General features: G+C 41.8%; 1 protein-coding gene across 2 annotated transcripts in view; it reads left to right on the forward strand.

The window, feature by feature from the left end:
* The window catches only part of LOC115407652 (metabotropic glutamate receptor 4), a 148735-nt gene that overhangs the window by 115104 nt on the left and 18963 nt on the right, over positions 1-14668 (forward strand). For both annotated transcript variants that reach the window (XM_030118083.1, XM_030118082.1), the window contains exon 6: positions 13592-13792. In XM_030118083.1, the coding sequence (XP_029973943.1) occupies positions 13592-13792 (201 nt within the window). The remainder of the gene's footprint in view (positions 1-13591; positions 13793-14668) is intronic.

Genomic DNA, 14668 nt, shown 5'->3' on the forward strand with positions numbered 1-14668 from the left:
AACATCGGAGTGCAGATGTATAATTCACATTCCGCCGCAGCACATTTTCCTTGTATCTGCTGCCCCACAGGACAAGGTTTACTCTGCAGCTGCAGATATACATTGTCACCTCCAACCCACAGGTCATTTTACTGCTCTATTCCCACTGTGTGGGAAAAAAACATCATCAGAAGTTGCTGTAAACAGGCCACGGCCTGCCAAACCTTTCACATAAGTGTTAAAAATGTGCTAGAAACGCCACATGGATGTAGAAACTAATTCATGCACGTATAGGTCTTTTTCATATGTATACATGTGGAGTTTTGCTACTATTCTTTCAAGCTTTTTATTAAACTTGATGTATGTGATGGGGTTGAGAAAGGAGCACTTTCATTTCACAGCCTTAACAGTGTTTTTTAGGTAATAAAAAAATGTAGATTTTTACAAAAATACAATGTATTAACACTGCATCTTTCAAGCTTTGTACAACCAAACTACTCACAAGTTTCTCCCTCAACAGGTTATCTTCAATATTGTAAAACAGAAAACTGTGTACACCCATTAAAAAGAGAAGAAAAAATACTCCTATTTATTGAGCCAAAACCTTTTCTTTAGTTTTCGCAAAATAAAAACCAGTGAATGTTTGTGGAACGCGGACCGATGAGACCTGGTAGGAAGCTCACTGGTTTACCTTCCCTCTGGTGCTCATGTGAAATGTGGGCTGTGTAAAAACTGGCACTTCTCAACTTTGCCATCTGATCTGTGAACCATCCACTGCACGGCTACAGCCGCTGCATTTCGACCGTAAAGCTGCGATGCTGCTCCGCAGAGAGCAGAGAAACGACCGGCGCCGGGAAGACGCCGCGCGGCGTCGCGGCAGAGCGCGGCTGAATTTATCAGTAATGAGCAGGAGTGACACAATCAATCATAATTACTTTTGGCTGAACACAGACTCGAGCCCTCCACCGCGCCGCGTTATAAATTAAACAGCATGAAAACATGACATTTATTTGGCTGTTGTTGTATTTTTTTTTTCTCCCTTCTTTTCCCAAACACGGCGCTTTACTGTCTCAAAAATAAGAACCGTATTTTCACCGGCGGCCCGATAATTAAAGCCTCTCATACTGCCTTGCTTACGGCGGGCATGCCGGCCTCTGCAGGTGCGAGGCTTCGTGCTGACGTCACCCGAGCGCATGCCGAGGGCCGAGAAGCAAGGCGGCCTGAGTCACGCCGCCGCTCCGCTGCATCCCTGCAGACATGAGTCATCGAGGCCGGCAGACAGGAACACACACGGCCGCCTCGTCCTCCCGCTCCATCGACCGAATTCCACTGCTCAATGAAAACGGCAAGGGCGCCACATGGAGCCGAGCGGCGCTCGACTCGGCTCGGCTCTTTGATTCTCCCGGGAAGGAACTCAAATGTCATTGTCTGGACAGATAAGATAAACAAAAATCCTTTCAGAATTATCAGGAGTGTTCGCAAATTTAGGACTAAAGCTCTGCTTTACAGCAACAAAATAGAGATATCTCACTAGAAAGTCATTTGTCATCCTCAATTATTTAATGCTTGAATATTCACTGGAAATCAATGGAATTTAAATGCACTTAGAAGAGGAAAAGTAATTTAATATCTTAGTTTGCGGCTGCAAATCTGAGTTCACTCAATCTGACCGACCGTGTCTCCGGAAGAAACGATGACAAGCGCCGTCAAGCTCTGCGCTCCAGTCTGGCTCCCCGGCTAATGATGCCCAATCAGTTTAATTATAACAAGAAATGACGAGGGATTAGTGATGGCTGTTGAGTGAAGCTTGTCAAACTCTCCAACAGATGAAAAAGTATACCAAGAGTAAAGAAAAAAACTTCGCTTTTCAGAATTTAAATGTGATAAATATGATCTGAAGTACAATTCCAGGGTGAAACTGGAGCATGGCGTAGTGGTTTAGTGGTTAGCTCTTATGCCTCACAACAAGAAAAAGCCATGTTCAAAGCCGGGCTTCGTGTAAATGTGAGCATGTGCATGTCTTCTGTGATTGGCTCCAGCGTCTCGGACGCAGCAGCGCAGAAGACGGATGGAAGGACCTGGACTTCTAATGTAATGTAATCGAGCGTGTTGTAAAACATCGCACTAATCCAGGGAGAGCTCCATCTTCACTTGCTCATTACCGTTAAACGTTCCAGGTGTTTAGTAATTGAAGCTCTTCTATTTCTAGATGATTATTTTCGAGGCCACTGGTATCGAGTGGGAATTAAACAGGATGTATCCAGAAAAGCAAACTGTTGGCTATTTAAAGCTGATAGATCGTGAAATTAAGAAGCAAAATAAACAAATAAGGCAAGGGAACAATGTTATTATGAGAGGAAATGCTAGTATAAATACAGGAGAAAGTCAGTCCCTTTTCTGCCAAAGATAATACAAGTCTTTATTTTGATCCATTACCGATTGCTGCATTTGAATTTTTGCCTCTCAATTGGTTCTGGTCAGTAGGACATTTGAGGGTACATGTCTCCGAGGAGAAATTTATTATGATGAAGAACGGTAAAGCTTAAGAAAGTATCTGAAATCCCACAGTTTGATTTAGTGTCTGTTATTTTACAGATTGAAGATCTGACTGTCAATAAACACAAAGCTGAAAACACAAAAACACCTCAAAACTTTGTTACACCTCGTAAAAGAAATAAAAGAAAGACCTGTTGAGGCATCTAAATTTCCGTCTAGACATTTCACACATTTCTTTCTCCGTCCTCAGTTTCCTGTGTCACATGGGAAAAATATGTTAAATCATCTTGTTGTCCACACAACAGTTTTCATTCCACTCCTGCTACACGCTCATAAACCCAATCCCAGGTATGCTTTAAAACTTTAGCTGGATTTTCTGCTGTTTTCACACTGTAACACCGGTGAGTGTGTGTTGTTCTGTCAATGCAGCCGAAACACGGATGACCGAACAGCTGAAAAAACACGAAATGCTGAGGTTGATGCTCCCTGGCATTCGAAACGCTTATTGTCAATGCCCATGAGCACGTCGCCTTATTGCATAATCAGCCGATCGCAATTATTTGAGCTGACCACACTTTGCATAATCATTTCCGTTCATGTGTGCAGAGACAGCCGTTTGACACCGAAGCGAAATGTCACATTTCGATCGCAGTTTCCACATCGCGTCCACAGCTTGAGGTTCGACTGGTGCTCCCTTAATGAAGTCCTCTCACCGTGCATCCTCCTCCCGTAATTTCGAGGGCTCACGAGTGGATAATTAGCACCACCAACTGATTTTCTCACTGTGCATAACTTTGAATATTTTGCAATCAATGAGTGACTTCTGACGAGACGGATTTAGCCACGGAGGCAAACACCAAAGAGATGCGGGAGCCAACAGGGTGACAAATTCTACTTTAAAAGTGGCATGAAGGGAAAAAAAAATCACAGCAAATGATTATTTAGGATGAAAACTGAACAAAGAATTTACAATTATGACAACTCCTCTCACTCAATTGTCAAATAGATTTGATTTGTTTTATCCAACATTATCAGCTGTTTGATTACTCTGACTCCACTGTATCCTGACTTCCCTTAGTGAAGCACTAGATTAAAGTCAACCGTGCCAACCACAAAAAAAAATATACAAGTTATCTGGTTAAATAGCCTGCAAATTTCAGCTTGTCTCATGCAGGAACCACAGAGGACATGAGCGTTACAAACAGCAGCGTAATGCGCTCCTTTTCCTGGAAGGAAAGCAAAGCAGAAAGGGAGTTTTCTTCAATTCAAAGGGAATATAACAAGCCGGGTGACACAGTATGACCCGGAGCTTTCTGGATCATTATGTTCTTTCTGAATTTCAGACTTCGCCTTCATGGAAACTCCTGAAAGGCTGATAGAAAAAAAAAAGAATACAGGTGCAAGGTTCTTCATTCACCATAATCCACTGGTCTCCGTTAGAGCGTCTCGGCTTTTATTTACTTTTTTTTTTTTTAATTTTTATTTTTTTAACTGAAGGATGTAATCTATTAAAAAAACTCTATCAGTGATTTTCAAATGAAGGTCAGTAGTTAAAAGCATTTACTGTGATATTTTTAGACTAAACAAGTGAAATATGTTTCATTTCATGTATGTTTGCTGTCAATGGGTTGCTCGCTCGCTCGCTCGCTCACCCACCCACAGTAATGGGAATTCAACTGCCAACCTTAAAGGTGCATTAAGGAGTTTTACAACCTTAAAATTACTTATTTTCCACCATAAATATGTTCCACATTTTTAATGATGTGTACAATGTGCCCTGACATATTCATTACAAGTACCTCTAACAGCGCTAAATTGTCACTTGAAAGTCACAGTGCCGGTCCGGCACCAGCATTTTTTTGGGGAGAATTTGAAAGGAATGACGTAATGCGCGCTCCGGCTGGATAGGTTTCATTATATCCGCCATTACTCCGCCAGATGCTTAGTGAGCAACAACTGAGCAGAATCTTCCAGAAAGTAAGAAAAGACTGGCTTCTAGCACTGCCACAGCTCCAGCACAGACTCCACCAGGTAAAAGAAACTTAAATCTTACTCGAGTGCTACTAAACGAGCGAAGACGGAGTCCCCCTCTTCCGTGCACGGGAGCCACAGGGACGAGTTTTTCACTAAGCTGCATTACGCCCAAGGCCTGCAGGGGGCACTGTTTCACATAAAACGTGCAAACTCCTTAAAGCTCGGGTTGGCGATTTGAATGAGATACATTTTTTTAAATACTGGTTAAAATGATCTTTATGACCCGATAGGAAGCAATTCATGGCGTGTTCTTAAAGTAGTTTGGAAAATATCCGCTATCTACAGCAGGAGCAAAACGGGAAAAGCAGCAACCAATAGTCTTGACGTTACACCTTTTTTTAAACCAATCAAATCCCTTCACCGTTCGACCTGCCCCCTGCGCGTACATGTCAATGGCGTGCACTGACCCTGATTCAGTGCGCGCATAGAAGGACGGAGCGTCGTTGCAGAATGGCGGAGAAGAATGTTTGGGGCTTTACTTACCGTTGAGTGCGCCATAATTTGGCATAGTGCAAATTAAGAAAAACGAAGAAACGAAGCGCTGAGGACAGGTTACGCCAGGAACGCACTGGACGCCGAAGTGCTGCGCGCACCGCGCGCACCGCGCGCGCAACGTCTCTGCGTCTCCGCTCCCAACGGAGCTCCTCCAATGGGGTGGGAGCTGGGCGGAGCCTTGGGAGATGCTACATTCGTGCTACATGCTAGTTTTCCAAGATCGCCAACCCTAGCTTTAAGGCACCTTTAAAATTGGAGGATGACCTGCTCCATTAACTAAATCACGACTGTTTCTATTTGAAAAAAAGGATTCACTGTTTAAAGTATTTTGTTTTTGAGTTAATCCATTGAATTTACATGAGTTTGTCTGGGCTGCGCATGGGGGGGGGGGGGGGTCTCTCTGTGAAGTTGCCAATTTTTTATTTTTTTTCTCCCTGTGGAAGGTTTTACAAGTTCCCTGATGCACACACACACACACACACACACACACACACACACACACACACACACACACACACACACACGCACACACAATCTTCCACACGCCACAAAATTATGGGGAAAACAGTTAAACTACACCAGCATTTGCATTCCGTGCATAAAAACCACAATCTGAAATTAAATTGATGGTTAATTTAATCACTTTAATGAAAAACAAAAGGCAGCAAGTCTAAATGTGTGATTAGTTTAACGAGCTTTATGTTTAAAAATGAGTTGACTGAATTTCATTTCATGCATTTCTGTTCACTTGTTGCTCTACTGTTGTCCTTATAATCTAATCCGAAGTGTGATTTATGTATATTTGTTGTCTGCCTGTGGCTTTGAGGACCCTTTCACAAGTCTAGTCATTGAGAAAACAGCCAGATATTAAGATTATCCATTAAGGAACACTGTATTCTCACAGCACCACACAGTGAAACACAATAATGATTGAAAATTGAAATGCATATGTTCACTTTATGGCCCAAGTGTATCAAATGAAGAGCCAGTGAGCGCAGAACACTAATATCTCAGTGACCTCTGACCTAATTGACCATAACATGAAGGAAGCCTCTCCATGACACTGATTCCACTACTTGCTGTGACCACACCCAAATGATAGACAATAAAAAAAAAACTTGATGAGAAAATAAAAACGGCTGTAAAATCACAAGTTCGTTAATTTTTACACCGTCGATCATCGTGTCCTGCCGGTGTTGTGACAGCGCATTCAGTTCTCCACGCAAGGTTAACCGTCACCGTCAGGATTGCCGCCTGCATATGCTGATGAAGAGACTATATCCGGCACGTCAGGCACGTGATCCACAGCCCACACGTTCTGATGGCGTCAGCTCGCACCATTTCCCTCCGATTTCACCGGTCTTTTCCTCTTCATCTGTAAGTGTTAATGAGAAACTTGAGGGAAAATGGGTGACTTGTGAAAACACGCCAGGCTAACACTCACGAACAGACAGAACATGTACAGTAAGTATCAGAATCTTTATTCTGCTAAAGCCTCAGACAGAACACTCATTTAACCGTTATCTAATAAATTCAGTCCTTATATAGCTGAAAAGGACGCAGTAGTTCAAGTTTTTACTTATTTTCTGCAGTGTTTTCTTTATCGCAGTCTTAAAAGGAAGCATAATTGACAGAGAAATAACCAATCACATGACGAATAAACAGTTATGTTGATTAAAACACACTGATCGTTCTAATTATATTTGAAGTCTGACAGAAAGGTTTCATTCGTGTCGACACATTCAGCAGAAAATCAATGATTGACGTTCCATCCATCACGAACCCGCATGACTTGATTTTATGAGCTCAAGCGCCATTATAAGTGCGGAGAATGACCTGACCTGCAGAGTTATGAGGGAAAACTTTGGGCAGTTTAGTTGGCACAGCGATAATAAAGTGTCAGAAAAGAGAAAAGAGCGGCAGAGCTATTGAATGAGAACGACTGTGACAACCATAAAAAGAGACACTTAGTCTCCCGGCTTCACTTTGCCAGTTTTCTCAGACATTTAAAGATAAACTGGTTCTAATTCAAGCTCCTTAAACTTGACTCTGTTATGTTTCCTACTCAGAGTTGTGACACTAAAAAAAAAACGTTGGGCTGTAGAACAGTGTCACTGACAAATGCCAGGCTTATTTATGCGCGTGTGATGAAGATACGACGATGAGCAGACTGTCACGTGTACGAGTGAGAGCGTTGCATCGGTGTAAGCAAGCGTCTCAAAATGTTTCAGTGTGCTTCAATGTGTCGGCATTCAAGTCAGAAGTTTCGACCAAAAACAGCCTGCTCAAGCTGATGAAACAAAAACTAAAGATCTTTCTCCCGTGGTGCCGCATGTTGACCGTGAGTGAGGGTTCGAATCCCAGTCGTGGCAGGAAGGACACGGAGAAACCTGCAAAAAAAATCTAAAAAGAACTTGCTGGCGTTTCCTTTGAAGAACCAGGAGAACATGATGAAGCAGGAGGCTCACTATGATGATTTAATAACCATCTTTCAAGGTTGTGAATGTGAAGATTTAATTTTCAGCTGAAAGTGTTTTTTTTTTTTTTTTTTTTTTTACATATCTGTGAAGTTTTCAGTGCTGTAAACAAATCTGTTTTGAGAAACAGCATCAAAAGAAATGAACACATTATGCAAGAAACATGAAAATTTCAGTGGTGAAGCGGAGATTTGACAATTAGTACAATTATATTCAAACCAGACCACAAAAGTGTTCTCTGCTTCTTTTTACTTTAACATCACTTTGACTTTTGCTCTCTGATTGCTCAATATTACTCTGTTTTCACTTTTCAAATGTGTGGCATGCTGGTCTGAGTGGACGACCACAGCAGGAGTGACGAATGGCACAAAGCTCCATTTCTATGTTTTCTGTGAGTTTTCGGGTTAAGAACCATAAACTGTATATTAGTTATAGTTATGAGACTTATGCACACCAGATCCTGCCCTAACTGTACACTTTAGTCTGCATTTTAAGTCATAAATATGTGTGTTTCAGTATTACATGCAAATCTGTTTGTTTTTTTAATCGATATTGCTTATTTCTAGTAGGAAAAAAAAAATTATAAATCAAGTTTTTATTGAGCACAGCTTGAAAAGTGCCTGAACTCTCAACTTTAAACACCTGTCAAAGCTCATCTGTCAGTGAACGCGACAATGATTTCCCTCCAGAAAGCAGCTTCTGTGTTTATCTGCCTGAAATTAAAAAAGTTTCTCTGAACTGGTCTAAAAACTAATTGTGTTTCTATTTAGAAGAGTGTGATTTGCATGCATGCAGGCGGTGCACATCCTCAGCAGTTTGTGTGTGTATACATGTGAATGGGCTCAGTTCAGACGGTTTTTAGGCTGGTTGTCCCTTCCAGCCGATTTGAACTCGATTCCTCAACATCCACGTTCAAGACGCTCACCTAATGCAGCGACAGGAGGGGCGTCCGGCGTTTCAGCTTCCTGTCATGAAAGCGCTTCAGGTTTGATGACATGTCAGAGCCGATCTGGAAGTGAAGAAGGACGATAATGATTTCCTGCCACAAAGACGATTTTGTATTCACCTGCTCAAAATGAGAAAGTTTCTCTGAGCTTCTCTTGAAAAGTAATTGTGTTTTTACTTAAAAGGAGTGTGATTTGCATGCATACAGGCAAAGAGCATCTATTCAGAATGGACTCCACAGTGGAGAAGAGCGAAGAGCTCCCACTTGGAGCAGTTTAACTTTCTCTTGAACTTTCTACGTACTCACTGGTCATGAGCTGAACAATTTAATGACGGAGTAATGTTTCTGTTTTGATTGTTTCTTTTTTTTTTTTTTTTTTTTTTTAGTAACTCAACTTCAAAAAAAATCATACAAGTCATTTTCATTTAAAATGCCTGACTGGAGAAAACCTTTAAACATTCATAGGCTTGTCACTGATGTTAAACGGCCTCTTCTGCACGAGCAAATATGAGAGAGCAGATAATAAGAAGACAAACAAAGCCCGATTCATCTGTTTACGGCCGGCGCTTGTTAAAATAAAGCGTCTCTGCTCAGATGAGAAATGGCAAGCTGCACAGATCTTACAAGGCTCGCAAAGGAAATATGATTCTGTTCTAATATCTGATTCGTGCATATATTTTTTTTCTCGGTTATCTAAATCATAACGCGCGGTTTACATTATCTTATGTTATGCCGAGCTGCCCGGAAACGAGGCAGTGAAAAGGCCAAGCTTCTGTCGAGCAACACGGAGGTTAAACTTTAATTGAAAGAAACAACACAAAGCCAAACATTGCTTCCCTGGCGACAGCAAGCACATCATTTAAATTATATATTTGTGCATAATTATGACCAAATGTCAAGGCAAAAAAAAAAAAAAAAAAAATCTCCTTGATAATTAGGGAGACGCTGGTGAAAGCACAGAGGAACCAATTTTCACCAGAGCAGACACATCTCCATAATACATTCTGGTCCGGTCACTCTTGGCACAGTTATTTGTGTTTTTTCGTCAGTGCAAGTCATCGACATGAGCCATTTTTCAAAATTACCACGTTGAAGTCGTTTTGTTCATGGTTCAGCTGAAATGAGGTGCTGCAACATAAATCACTCATCTGTCAAACCGTTTGCTTCCTCATTTTGGACTGAGTTCAAAAATTAAAAAAAACAAATAGTTTATTTTGACTTTCAAAAAGAAATAAATTTTAAATTTCAAAGACAAAAGACAGAACAAAGATGACAATGAGCTCTGCACGGTGGTGTGGTGGTTAAAACTAAAAAAAATCGAAGTTTTTACACGTTTTTTCCCAGGAATATATGTTTTTTTTCCTCAAAAAAATTTTCATGCCAGCTCCCATAACTCAACGACACGTGTGTTAGGCAGATGTGGTTACATGTACTGTGATTCATCTGGTTGAACACAGATCTGAAAAAGTCTGAGTCATGTAAACCCTTCTATCTGATTCCATTGGTTCTGTTTGGTCGATGCCCTGTTTACGCAACGTTTTTAAGAGAAAACCGAAACCTTTCGTTACGTTTTGGGTGAACGTGTACATGACAACAGTGCTCAGTGGCACTGAAAATGACACTTTTTGAAAACACTCCAACTCTGACTTTGAGGATTGGGAAAAACACAAGCTTCCAAAAATGCTGCAGCTGCTCCGTGGAAACCCCGTAGTCAATGGGACCTGAAATTATACACGTTTGAATTTTAAAAGAAAAGCATGAAGACACACAAGTTTGATATAGAAATCAGCTCATGAATATGTCTTGTTGGTTGCTTTGGTGCTGGATATGCGTTACTTGTTTTTTTAATCCCATGACGGATTACAAACCTGCTCACAGTATAATCAGCTGTGAGTGCTCAACAGAATCGAGGAGAAATTATGTTTCCCATCAGCTCTGCAGTGGTCATATCAGTTCAAAAACAAACTGGCCTGCTGTCAGTCTGTCCAGGTTCTCTCAGAATGAAGTCGTTCACCCTTCAGTACAACAGTTTTCCCAATGGAAGACTCCGCAACATCTCAACAGTAAATGCTATTTCTTCTCCTGCTGAGCAAAGTATAAAAGCAGATTGCAATTATTCCAAAAATGCATTAACCGTCAAAACACAGAAAGAGAGTGACACGCCGTCTACTGATGCAAATGAACCGCTACGAGAACATGTCAGCGTTTTTAGCTTGACTTTAATAAGCCCTTAAGACACTGTCACAGAGAATGAGGACGTGTCAAATGTTATCTGAAACCTTCAAAAATCACTTGTCCTCCTTGTCATTTTTCCTCTGGGTTGGTTTGTAGTCCTCTGTAACTCACATGCTCTCTGACAGTGTGTCTTTCTGTCACATTCAGGCCAATTAGGGAGAATTACACACTCGCAATCAAAGGGAAACAATCATTGACGATCGACCACGGCAACACAATGGGCATGCTTAAAATGCACACACTTTGAGCTGCATTTGTAGATAAATCATTCATTCATAATCTTCACCTGCCCACACACAGGGAGAACATGCAAACCTCTCACTGAACAGTCCAAGCTCTGTGAGGCAAACACCACCACCACATCACCTCCTGGGTCTTAGAGGGTTATTATCATCTGTATTTACGAGAACCACGTGGGAAATTACACAATTACCAACAAAACATTCACGCTGCTGTTCCCTAAAAAACAACTAAACAGCGCTCCGGTGCAATTTTCAAACTCCCACTTACACAAACCCACCCACTGCAGCAGATTCTCAAAAACAGGATAATGGACACGATGTGCAAAATGTGAGGAGGAGCTCTGGTTTGCATCTTATTTTTTAATCCATTTCATGATTAGTATCCATTCAGACGCAGTCTTATCCATCTATTTTCCTTACTGCTTTATCCAACATGGAGCTGCAGGGTGCCAACTGGGTTGCAGGCAAAGGCTTGGACGGTTTATGAAAACATGCAAACTCCACAAATAAAGCCTGGAATATTCTTTCCGAGAGTCAGAAAAGTGCGAATGAGCACTCCCCCGTGCTGCTCCAACCATCCTTCTTTCCTTTTTTGTAATATATTGCAATACACCAGTTTAATCTGCGCTGCCACATTTTAAATTTTATGTCAAAATTTTATGCGCCCGCTCCCTTTTTTACAAGAGTTGCTACTGTGAGTCATTGCAAATTGCAGCATAGACCAAGCTACTTTCTACACCGAATACACTTCCTGCCTCCTTATGATCCATCATTTTTATCCTGGTTACTTTGTTGCTCTGCTGGTAGAGTTTCATTCCTTCAATTGTTCTTTATGCTTCAGATATTTCTTGTATATCTTGTAGCTGACAATGACTTTGGTTATTAAAAAAAAAGAAATCAAAATTTCTGTTAATCAGTTTTGGGGGTCTTGAAGCAGTACATTACCTCTGTCCTCCAGCTGTCTGGCAAAGCGCCGGTTAATAAAAACGCTCAAGTTGCTAATCGAAGGCTTGTTTGACGATTAACACATTTTCAGAGCCTGAGAACAACGCCGGCCGTGATGAATGTCCACCTGCCATAACTAATTACATGAATGCTGAAGAATGATTACGTCTGTCTTGCCGTGTCTTCCTCTCCTCCTCCGCCGCTCCATCATACTCCACGCTCATGATTAATAGATGTGGGGAAAAGCACGTGACTTCGGAGGGGGTGGGGGGAAACACTTGGAGATCACATAAACAAAAACCCGTGAGTTCGCTCCAACGGCTTCCCATCTGCCCCAGCAGATCACATCGCTGACGAACCTTCATGTAGTTTCGAGTTAAACCTTGTTCTTTCATGGCAGCGCGGAGCGATCCGAAGCCCGCATGATTACACCGTGAAAACCGAGGAAACGCCGTCTGACTAAACAGCCGAGGACGTTCACACCAGCGCAAAATGATGGAGGCTGCACGGCGGACTGTTTTGAATTTTGTGAAGGGGAATTCGGTGATTGATGTCTGGAAGAAAAGGCGTACAATTAGCGGCGAACAGGCACAATTCAGTGGTGGTTTCTATATAAAATAACACTAAAGGACGGGGAAAAAAAAGAGATGGTTTGACAATTGAGTAATCAGTCCTCTTGAAAGGTTATCATTAGCTTGATTTTACACATCTTGCAATCATTGTTCTTACATTTTTCATTGATTGTCAGGCAGCGAATAAATGTTCTTGTCTTAATGTCTTTCAGGACTGCAGTGACTCGACTCGTAAAACACAGAGAGGAGACGTATGTGTGAGATATAACTATAATCAGGGTGAATGTGGTGACACCAGTGTGTGTGTGCGTGTGTGTGAAACTTAGTGGTGGATGTAATAGTGTAAAAAAGCAATAAGTAGTTAGTGACAATATTATTCCTAATTAAAACAGAAACATTTACAACGGAATGTTTCAGAAGAGAAAAAAGTATAATGTGTAAATGAAATAAAACCATTCTCAAGATCATTTGCTAACAATGGAATATAGAGTAGTGTAGCGGTTAGCATTCTTTCCTCACAGAGAGAATACACACGGTTTAAGTCTGGGCCTAGGAGGCTTTCTGACTTTATCTTCTCCCTGTGTGCATGTAGGTTGTTTCCAGTTTCCTCCCACAGTCCAAAAACTGGCGCTTGACGATTTATGATTTTAAATTGATCGTACATGTGAATGTGTGATCGTGTCTGTATTTGTCTGAGAACTGACTGAGCACCTGTCCGGCGTGTACGGCTCCTTTACCATGACCCAAGAAAGACAAAGTGGAATAGAAGAAGGATGAAATTAGAAATTAGACTCAACACTTGAAGTATGTGCGTTGACACACACTTTTCATCTTACATATTAAACACCAGCAGAATATCTAATGTGGATCCCAGAAGCTGTTAACAATAAGATCTTGTGTTTTTGTTTAAGAATCCAAGAGCATATTAATGAAAATGTGTTTAATAATTTCTGAATTGTTCGCTGATGAAGTAGCACTGATTGCAAGAAATGAGGCGGGCAGAAAATGATACAGGGGAGCAAATTAACACCATTCCCCTTTGAGAATTTCGCCGCAGGCTTCCTGGGTTAAAACAAATCAGGGAAGCTAAATCAGTGTGAAGGTTTGAATTCATCCAGGCAGGTGGGATGTGGCGATATCTGTTGTAATTTTCCTGTCGTTGTCTTTTAGATCACGAACGGATCGGGAAAGATTCGTCCTACGAGCAGGAAGGGAAGGTCCAGTTCGTGATAGACGCCGTGTACGCCATGGCTCACGCCCTGCATAACATGCACAAGGACCTCTGCCCCGGGAAGGTCGGCCTCTGCTCCAAGATGGACACCATCAACGGGACCCTGCTGCTCAAATATATCCGCAATGTCAACTTCACAGGTTTGCATTTCCACTTCTGTTTACAGCTGCTCACTTTGAGCTGTTTCATATTTATGTTGAAAAGAGAGAAATGACTGAATTCCAGGAATATCCTACTTTATTACAAAATGTTTATATCACAAAAAAAATCAACTCATGTGCACAAAAATACTATTTGACGGTTGCAGAAATGTGAGCCATTAGTGTGGCGATATCTGAGACAACATGTATGTCCTATTTTTAGCTTCATTGACATACGTGCTCGTGCAGAGCCTTTGTGCGTAGACACTGGTCTCCAATTATCAGGCAACTGAATGTAAATTATTCCCAGCAAGTATAAGAAGCCCAGAGCCGTAGGAGGGTTGACAATCACCAGCAGAACAACATGCTTTATCAAAGCCGACGATGCGCGGGAACGCTGCTTTGTGAGATTTCCCGCCTTATCTTGTCAGCACCGAATTGCCCACGCAAAGAGATCTCCTGCTGCAAGTGCACTGGCTGCAGAGTGAAAAACTGCACATGAAGGAGAACAGGAACGGAGTAAACAGATCACAGAGCAGGAATTAGAAGTTGTTTTGGTGGATGATTTTGTATGAAAGACAGTCTTTTCTCTGTGGGTAAACCAGCATTCCAGTTAAATGCAACATGATGGCAGGCGTGTTGACTCAGTGCTCTCATGATAGATCAGACGATCTCTTCAACAATTCAGCAATCGGGCTTCCGTAGCAGAGTGGCCAGTGTTTAGTAACAGACACATGGCAGCCGGCATCTGGGGTAAACAAAAAAGAGGGACTCTCAGAAGATTCTCCGGTCTGATGAGACAAAGACTGAACTGTCCGAGCGTGAGCGACAGGCCTCGCGTTTGGAGGAAACAGTGAAGCATGGGGGTGGCAGCAT

This window comes from Salarias fasciatus, chromosome 20, assembly GCF_902148845.1.
Source record: "Salarias fasciatus chromosome 20, fSalaFa1.1, whole genome shotgun sequence".
In the NCBI taxonomy this organism is placed as follows: Eukaryota; Metazoa; Chordata; class Actinopteri; order Blenniiformes; family Blenniidae; genus Salarias; species Salarias fasciatus.